Source organism: Agrilus planipennis, unplaced genomic scaffold, assembly GCF_000699045.2.
Source record: "Agrilus planipennis isolate EAB-ADULT unplaced genomic scaffold, Apla_2.0 scaffold181, whole genome shotgun sequence".
In the NCBI taxonomy this organism is placed as follows: domain Eukaryota; kingdom Metazoa; phylum Arthropoda; class Insecta; order Coleoptera; family Buprestidae; genus Agrilus; species Agrilus planipennis.
Window position 1 is genome coordinate 80,628 of NW_020438858.1, and position 9,103 is coordinate 89,730.

The window sequence follows — 9,103 nt, forward strand, 5'->3', positions numbered from 1 at the left end:
TATTATTAAAAGAAATATTTTATAAATAGAAATTAAATACCAGACGGGACGTTTAATGTAATTTTAACGCTGATGGTAACATACACCAGAGATAAGTCTTAAGAAGTGGCCACATTTGAAAAGTGTTGTGCCTGTGTCTGCTCAAACAGTCTTATCTTTGTTTTCTTTTATCTGTTCCACTTAAATATCCCTTTTGTCGTCGTCTCTATTGACTTTAGTGTGATTACGGTCCTGAATTACTGTTTATGTTCAGCAAGCTGTATCGACTGCTAATGCCATACATAGCACAGCAAGTCAAGTTTAGTCGTCCTCCTGTATATGTTGATTAACGTGTTTAATGTCCGAATGTCCACTTATTTCTAGTTTATTTTGTGCCACTTATTTTTTTTTGCGATTAGTATGATCCTCTGTGAACCATTTAATGACATTGGTAAGCGAACAGTTATTTAACACAAGACACTTTAACTCATGAACAACAACGATCTTATTTTCACGATTGCACATAATTTCTGTATTCTAGGTACTTACTTGCGCACCTATGACTTTATATGTAGGTATCATAGTTTTAAAAATTTTTTTGATAAAGTTAAAGTACACTTTTCTATTTTTCTTAAGTGAAACGAATTTAACATTTGCAATAATATGCACTTCTTATAATATATACTTAAAATACTTTGCCTTTTCGTTTTAATATTTATCTATTTATAAAAAATTACTGCCATGTAATCAGAGTGTAAAAAAATTAAAAGTAGATATATAATAGTTTTTTTAATTTTATTTGTATGCATCACAGTTCTGAAAATTACCANGAAAAGTATTCAACTATTGCAATAATATATTATATAACATAAAATGAATTATTGTTTTGTTCTAATATATACTCATCTAATTATAAAAGAATAAATTCCTTCTAATCCGATATGTACCTAGATATGATTTTTCTTAGCTTTTTTTGTAAGAACCTTCTTATAATTTGCAGTAGTATACCTATTGTAATGTATAAATACACCTACAACAATTTTATTTTAATAATATGAGAATAGAAGCAGTGTCTTCTATTTGAAGTAGAAAAAAAAAAAAATAGTGTTTAAGTTGTTTGTCCAAACGGACCTATCGTATGCAGCAGTTATGTACAGTTACAAGCGAATAAGTAGTTTTCATTGTATTCAAACGTGGGAAAGAAATTCAATATACAACACCATTTTCGTTTTTTGTTTTTTTTTTATTAAAGGAAACACATAGCAGTTTTAAATACATCAGATTTCCATTAAAGTACGTAACTTTAGGTGACCACGTTGACCTAGTCTTTTCTATTGTAATTAGAAATTGCCATCTTTCGTTTTATACGTTTTATATTTATTTTTTGTTTGTTATGCTGTTGTATTTAAAGTATATTTATTATGTTTAACAGATTTTAGTAGCTGGAACGGCACTATTTCGCAAAGGTGGCGACGTCTTCGAAAATGTTGCGCGTCTTTAAGAACTCCTAGCGCCCAAAGTACCCCTGAACAATCACGGGATGCTCTTTTGGATGACAGCAACAGCAATCCACGTATTCTAGTCAGTACCCCACACACTTCATCATCGTTACGTCTTCCTGGTAAAAAGGCAGGAAGTGTTCAAGAATTACTACGTTCCAAATTAAACAGAATTCATGTCGGCTTAAGAAAAAGACGCGCCCTATCCGTCCAAGAAGTATTCAGCAGCCCTACTGAAGAAAAGCCTACATTTTATGTTCCTTCACCTAACGAAAGGGTTCCTAGTATTGGTCCTAATCGTAATCCGTCTAATTTTGTCTGTGATGAACCTTCTCGGCCAAAAGAAATACATCGAAGCAGACCTCGCACAAGGTTTTTGAAATTCCCCTTCTAGGTATCATTATAATACATTCAATTTTTGTTTTCTTTTGTGTACAGATATTCAGACTACGATCCACACGAAATTTTAATTCAAAAAATTGATAATGGTTATCACAGCTATGAAAGTCAGGGCTACGACTCCCTTCCTTTTGAGCCAGAGCCGGACTATGACGATCCACCATGGAAAAACAAGACAACAAAGTCTCCAAGTAGAAGATGGTCGATGGCTGATGGTTTAATGACCAAGAAGTCGGCCGGTCAGCAGTCCCAACGACACGAAGTAGACTCAGGTCCGTCTTCTATAGCTTATGAACATGTACTTCCGGTCAATAATGGTGGGGCTAAAAAACCATCTGTCACGGGTCATAATGTAAGCAAAATACCAAAGGCTAAGTTAGTAAGTGGGAAATTAAGAGAACGTACAAGATCCCATTCGCCCGCCACAATAAACAACGATAACAATTCTAATGCCAAAGACAACGCTAAAACGTCCAAAGTCGTTACCTCCAACAGTTACTACGGAATTGTTAATTCTGAACAAAGGCAGGAAGTTCACACCAACAAGGACTACGGACGAATAAACAGACAGGTACTATACCGGTGTAATTAAAAAATGCTACTTTTGCAAAGAACATAGGTCGGAAGTAGTAACTTGAAAAATCACAGAAAGAAATATTCCAAATTAAACTAAAAACCATTTAAATTATGAGAAAACAAAAATAACCATGCAAAAATATGAATTACTATAAAAAAAATATGAACGTCACATCTATTAATATACTTATTTTAAAAACTTCTAAAAATATATGCGTACACAGAGTGGTTTATTAACGAACAAAATATAAAAATAATCCATGAATTTTATTGCGTAGGAGCTGTTAGAAGAGTTAGAAGAGGAGGAAGAAGAGAGCAAATTTTGTACGCTACCTAGGGGTGGTGGTAGTTCCTTTACAATATGTCAAGTTACCTTTAATAAAGGCCCAGGTTACAAAGCTTTAGGATTTAGCATTGTAGGAGGTACTGACTCTCCTAAAGGTAGTATTGGTATATACGTAAAGACTATTTTCCCAAATGGACAAGCTGCTGACAATGGGACGTTAAAAGAGGGTAAATTATTTTATCGAACCTCCAGTACACCAGTGTATTACCTTTCTTTTTTTAGGTGATGAAATATTAGCTGTGAATAGTAAACCGCTTCATGGTCTTTCTCATAAAGAGGCTATAGGGGTATTTAAAAAAATTCGATCTGGTCCTGTACTTCTTCACATTGGAAGAAGGATTCCGAAACGCCGCAGGGAACGTTTAGTGCCCATTACTAAGAAGCAACCTCAATTCCATTAATATTACAATATTTTATACGTATATAAAGTTTTATATATATTGCAATTCGTTTACACTTACTTTTTAGTTAATAAAATAACCAAAGATGCTTGAGAGCAGTGTTTTTTAATTTTTTATATGTAAGCATATTAATATAAATATAATATGTATAGCACAACTTGGTTATACAGCCACTCTAGCGACAAACGATAATTTAACGTAATAACCGATTGTCGTTATTAACAGAAATACACACAATATACGTAGCTAACAATATATAATTGAATAATTTCGAAAACACATTTTGCACTGACTATGCCATATATATCAACTGACGAAAGTATCGGCAATACTACAACCATTTCAAGTATTTGTAACAACAAAAATACATTAGACCATAATTTATTGCAGTTGTTACAGATTTTTAGCGTTGGTTTGAACAGTAGGTTTACAGAATTATAAAAAATTATCGTTTCATCACAGTTGTCGTTATGACTGATGTTATGACCAAGTTCCACAGTAAATGGTGTTGCAAAAACGACTTTCACTTACAAACGTGGTGATAAGAATATTTTAATATAAAGCGGTTTTACAAATCGTATACTCATACTTCTTCTTCTCAATTACCTAAATATGCTGAAATTGCCAAGAAGCAATTGTATTTAAATAAGAATGGTTTGCATTTCATATCGTGAAAAATAAAAAATGTAATGTTAATCCTATCAATGTCGTTTCTATGCTAAATAGTAAGAATTGGGACAGTACAAAAAAAGCACAATTTACTTAAAAAATTTAATAGTGATTAATTCAAACAAATGTCTATTCTGATTTTGATTGTGACAATAAGCAGCATAAAGGACGAATTCTTCATCACAGCTTGGTTCTTTCCGTTAATAACTTTATCCATTTATAAACTCTTCATTTACACTGCTTTTGTACACATTAAATTATACACATATGTACTTATATATTCTATATATTATATAGAGAGATAACATAAGGGCCTAACGACATTTAATAACTTACGATTAATAAAATAGATTTCGAGCTACAATAAACTAAAAAAAAAAAAACAAAAAAGCATATATTCTGTACTTTGTCTACATTAGTTAGGTTTATTAAAAAATTTGTTATTAAATAAAATATATTTTACTTTAAGTCCTATAAAATAGTACAAAAATCAATTATTTCGTTCACGTACTTGTTGACATGTCGAAATACACAGTTGTATTATTATTATCATTAATTAATTATATAAAATCGTGCAGATGCTTTATCTATTGTATTATATAATTATGTGGCACGAAATGTGAGTTAGCTTCTAGCGCACTTTAGCGCTAACGAACAGGCCGTATCTACTTAGCCACAGACCTACTCCAGTGCCTAGGAGAAGTGAAATCAAATTGGTTAAAAACAAAGTGCAAAGACCTTTTCGCGAAAATATGCTACTATTTCCCACTCTTGCATAACGAATACTGAGGACGTCCCTCTTTGGATGGCGGAAACTCCAATTCTTCGGCGGTAATTGATCAGGGCGACTGCTCCAATCACTAAATAAGTCTGCATCCTAAATTAAATTTAAATTAATTTAGTCTTATTTAGAAAAAAATAAATAAATTATTTATAAGTCTCCTCCCTAAGTGATCTCCTAGTTTGAGCTGCCTTTTCAATAGAAAATTTGAAGGCTTATTATTATTAGTAGGGACCCAGTTCTTAGAATGCTTTTCACAGCATGTTAGAAAGATAGCTCCAACCAAGGTATCATCAAGCAAAGATAACTATGACTAAAATGTCATCAATGCAATTATGTGAAAATGTGAAAATTCTTACATCTTTTGGTTCAGTGTTTAGATAGTATGACTGCCATTCCATAATAAGTGGAGTCCCCTGGACGGGACTATTCGGTGGTGATTTAGGGCTGCTTCTAGGTGATTCCCTTCTAGAGCCAGCTAAAGAAACCCTAGCTGATGATTGATTCGATTCCCGTTGAGCTTCACGTAGGAGACGTAAGTACTCTTCTGCATTAATTTGAGGAGTTACAGATCCTGGAGTTCCACCCCCTTGTGATCCGCAGGTTGGTGTTGTAGTAACATCAACCCAAGATTCTGCAAATTTGCATTTATATGTTTAACACTACAGTTAACAATACAAAATCATATTCTTTTGGGAAACCATTTATTACACAATATAATTAAAAATACAATGGCCTCAGTATTTATTTTCCATTGTATTTAAAAGTAATTTACATGAATCAATGTTAATAATAACTTTATAAAAACTTGTTTAATTCTATTGTTCTTTCAATATATTTATCACAAAAATAGACTACAAGTTTTATAACTATTTAGAACATAGAATTAGAATCCAATAACAAAGAAATTTATAAAAAATACTAATTAAATATTATGTTTTATAAAAAATGGACTATTGATAGTTTGAATTTAAAAACGTCGTAAAAATAACGAGAATTTAAATATAAACAAAACTGCGATTTAAGCAAAAAATAGTAAGATTATTAGTATATAAGGTTATTTTCTGTGACGTTATCATTTTTTTAATAATAGCAAATGAAATTCCAAACTTAAACAATAATTAAAAGAAAATAAATACATTAAATATTTATAACAAGTGCAGAACATTAATAAAATCATGTTAATGTTATCTTTCAAACGATATTCTGACTGTTTAGTAGCATTAATTAAAACAGGAACAATTTTATGTTTATATTGTATTATCATATGCGTTTAATTTTTTGTAACATCAACTTGACAAATAGGTGAATGTAAATAAAAGAGATTTACCCCCAAGAAGATCGTCTACGCTCGATTTTGAGGATGACATCGTCTATTTCTTTATTTGAGAATGTAATCACTTCAGATACTCAAATTCACTACTAATAAATACTGTTGTTACTGCTCCAAAAATACTCACAAAACTCCATACGCAAAATCTACCTCTCTGACATCAGCTACGTGACTTGACAACAGTCAACACTAACAGCGCTCTTACATGGTTGTCATATATGTTTTTGTATAGCTTATCATTCAATTTGCATCATTGCAGTGATGAATGTAAAACCATAATAATCCGAAAATATTCACCTAGTTGAAATAACTAACAGTAACAGCCAAAAATCTAGAGTACTAACTTATTAAATAACCAACAAAAAGATACAGGGATAGACTGCAGAACATATATTAGCACGTGTAAATAAATTAAAACAATTGGTTTTTCTTTTATAAATCGAACGTTTGTTTTTTTATTTATTTACAGAAATACGTATTCATACCTTTGGTCCTAATCTTAGATAATTATTTCCACATTTTTTATTAAAATTAAAATTTCTATTTAAACGTTGACTTGGCAACATCGAAAGAAAACTACGATTTTTTTTAATTATGCACACGTCTGACGTCAATCTCACGTGATCATAAGCACTTCAAAGCGGTCTGGGACAATGACATGTATAATAGATATTTTAACAACAGATATGTATATATATATGTAAATATGCATTACAAGAGCTCTTAATGTTATCACCTTTATTTTTTACCAATAAACAAATGGCTTAGTCAACCCATTGTACATCGCTATACTTATATATATAAGACTTCTGGAACTTGAATTTACATAAAATGTTAAAAAAATCATTGACTACCACAAACGGGTTTACGAAAACTAAATTTACTGTAAATAAAACAATCCCGGAATTTTCGGAATATTAGATGTGTGTAAAACATCAATACAGTCCCAATTATTTCTGTTGTGCGTTTCAGGAAAGGAAAATACCGAAAGAACTTAAATTTTTTTATTCATCATTTAAAAAAGTATCACAAGTTGTTTATAGGACATTTTGTACATTAGAACCTATATAAGGCACTTTATTGATCGTAATCAATTTTATTTATGTTAACTGTATATTGTTAATTTTATTAAATAAACGTATTAAATTTATAAAAGATCAATTTTTGCTGCCATTTTAATAATAGCCTTTTCAAAAGCTTCTACTATTGCTTTTCTGTAATAAAACAAGAACATTAGCTTGTATTTTGTCTAACAAAAGGTTTTTAATTTTAATTGTTACCTAAATTCTTTTAAATACCAAATGTATGCTCCAACATGACCAGTATTTAAATATCTAACTGTTGCCCCTGGCCATATGTCTTCAAGTTTAGAACAGCCCTCTCTAGGAACATAACCATCTGATATAGCACACAGTGCTATAATTAACGATGTATCGAAAGGGACGGAAAAATTCTTTAGATGAGTGCATTCATCCATCATTCCTTTCATAAACCAAATAGCTTCCTTTTCCCATTTATTTGATCTCGATAAGCTTTCGGGAACTTGGACATGAATAAATGATTTTAATTCATTCAAATCACGAGAAGGAACCAAATTCCACACTAAATTTTCTTTAGTTGCTTTATTTTCAAAGCCGGAATAATTTGCTTTGGCAGTGTGTAAGAATGAAAGGAGTTCGTATGGAGTCAAACTTTCTTTGGAAATGTTTCTAATTGGCGTTAGTTCAATATCTGAAGTTTTGAAGTGTATACTTATCAAAAGACAAAATTTTAAAAATCCTTACCTCTAAAAGGATTGCTTAATATTTTGCACATTTTCGACAATTCTTCCGAGTAACGAGAGTTTGTTCGAAACTGTTCTTCAAGAAGCTCCCAGTCAATAGCTTCACTCATCACCCCCTAAAAGAGAATTTTACATTATTCTGTTTTAATTAAACCAACCTTTACTTAACTTCGAATATTATTAATAGCACAAGCCAAATTGTAAATATACATATGCACTTAATTTTAACTTAATGTTAAAAAATAAAATTTCGTTTTTACCTCTGTAAAGACAGAAGATGCAGTGGACCATGAAAGGCAAGGAACTAGCACTAAAGGTTTAGGCCAATTTGTAGCTGCTAAAGAAGCCATCTACAATGTGACCAAAAAAAATTAAAAAATGGTAAAGAAATGATTTCAACTCATACATGTCCTCCCATTGATAATCCTGATACCCCTAAAGGTCCAAAACCCATTTTTTCACACCAATGAAGTAAAGCTAAACATTCCAAAATTAAACAACCTCCCATTACAAATATATCGGAGACATTGTGTAAACTTGATCGTATTTGATCTTTTGGTTTTCTATATCCATAAAAAGGATTTTCTAATATTATGGCTCCTATTCCAGCCTTGAGAAGTGGTTTAGCCATTACATTTCTTCTTCTCCAAAAGTACTTAAATATTTATTAATTTAGTTATAAAAATATCTAATGATACATGTGTGTGTTAGAATGTTTGAATTTCTTACATGATCGCCTGTGCCTGCTAAATGTATACAAACAGGTCTTGCAGAACTATATTTCCATTGTTTTGGTAGTATTACTTGAAAATAGGCAGTTTTAACCTCATTCGGGACTACTTCTGGTAAATAATTTGCTAAAGGAGAATCAAATTTACCCTCTAAAATTTTACAATCATTCCAAGATTGTTCCTAAAATATGTTAACGTAAATTATACACAACCTACATAAAAACCCTTACTATTACTAAGTACTTACTGATAGAATTGTGATAGGATAATCACTTGGGACCAATTTAAAACAAGTTTCTCTGTTCGAAACAATTTTTCTAAATTTAAATAACCTGTTCGGCAAAAATTAAAATTAAAATAACGGTAAGCAGTGCGCAAAATATTTACTTACCTAGCCAAATTATCAGGACTACCCCATCCTCGTGTAAAAAATTTTGATAATAGAATTTTTCGATAAACTTTATCTAACCTGCTAACAGGCATTTTTGAACATACTAAATTTTCATACAANAAAAAGCACACAACAAATAAAATTAAAAATACGTGCACAAGTACATGAACTTTAAATTTAAGGTTATGAATATTTTGAGTCAGAAAAACACAATA

At 31.0% G+C, this 9,103-nt stretch overlaps 3 protein-coding genes across 4 annotated transcripts in view; 1 reads left to right on the forward strand and 2 right to left on the reverse strand.

The window, feature by feature from the left end:
• LOC108739289 (tyrosine-protein phosphatase non-receptor type 13) overlaps window positions 1-3,295 on the forward strand; it is a 15,642-nt gene extending 12,347 nt beyond the window's left edge. Inside the window, exons 1-5 of one of the 2 annotated variants that reach the window (XM_018473132.2) lie at window positions 61-430; window positions 1,412-1,850; window positions 1,917-2,448; window positions 2,732-2,966; window positions 3,022-3,295. In XM_018473132.2, coding sequence (XP_018328634.1) covers window positions 400-430; window positions 1,412-1,850; window positions 1,917-2,448; window positions 2,732-2,966; window positions 3,022-3,200 — 1,416 coding nt within the window. In that variant the 5' untranslated portion in view covers window positions 61-399 and the 3' untranslated portion in view covers window positions 3,201-3,295. Of the gene's footprint in view, window positions 1-60; window positions 431-1,411; window positions 1,851-1,916; window positions 2,449-2,731; window positions 2,967-3,021 lie in introns of those variants that run through there. The other variant, XM_018473131.2, reaches the window with a different exon arrangement.
• Window positions 3,296-3,957: 662 nt separating this feature from the next.
• Window positions 3,958-6,175, reverse strand: LOC108739302 (BCL2/adenovirus E1B 19 kDa protein-interacting protein 3). Its single transcript, XM_018473148.2, has 3 exons — window positions 5,981-6,175; window positions 5,010-5,284; window positions 3,958-4,746 (listed from the first exon to the last, which is right to left on the reverse strand). The coding sequence occupies exons 1-3, from the start codon at window positions 6,018-6,020 to the stop codon at window positions 4,501-4,503; spliced, it is 561 nt and encodes a 186-aa protein (XP_018328650.1). The 5' UTR covers window positions 6,021-6,175; the 3' UTR covers window positions 3,958-4,500.
• A 798-nt stretch (window positions 6,176-6,973) lies between these two features.
• LOC108739265 (protein ABHD18) lies at window positions 6,974-9,006 on the reverse strand. The gene is made up of 8 exons (XM_025974342.1): window positions 8,889-9,006; window positions 8,745-8,829; window positions 8,496-8,678; window positions 8,173-8,421; window positions 8,027-8,116; window positions 7,768-7,882; window positions 7,264-7,714; window positions 6,974-7,197 (listed from the first exon to the last, which is right to left on the reverse strand). The coding sequence occupies exons 1-8, from the start codon at window positions 8,978-8,980 to the stop codon at window positions 7,131-7,133; spliced, it is 1,332 nt and encodes a 443-aa protein (XP_025830127.1). The 5' UTR covers window positions 8,981-9,006; the 3' UTR covers window positions 6,974-7,130.
• Between the last annotated feature and the right edge of the window lie 97 nt (window positions 9,007-9,103).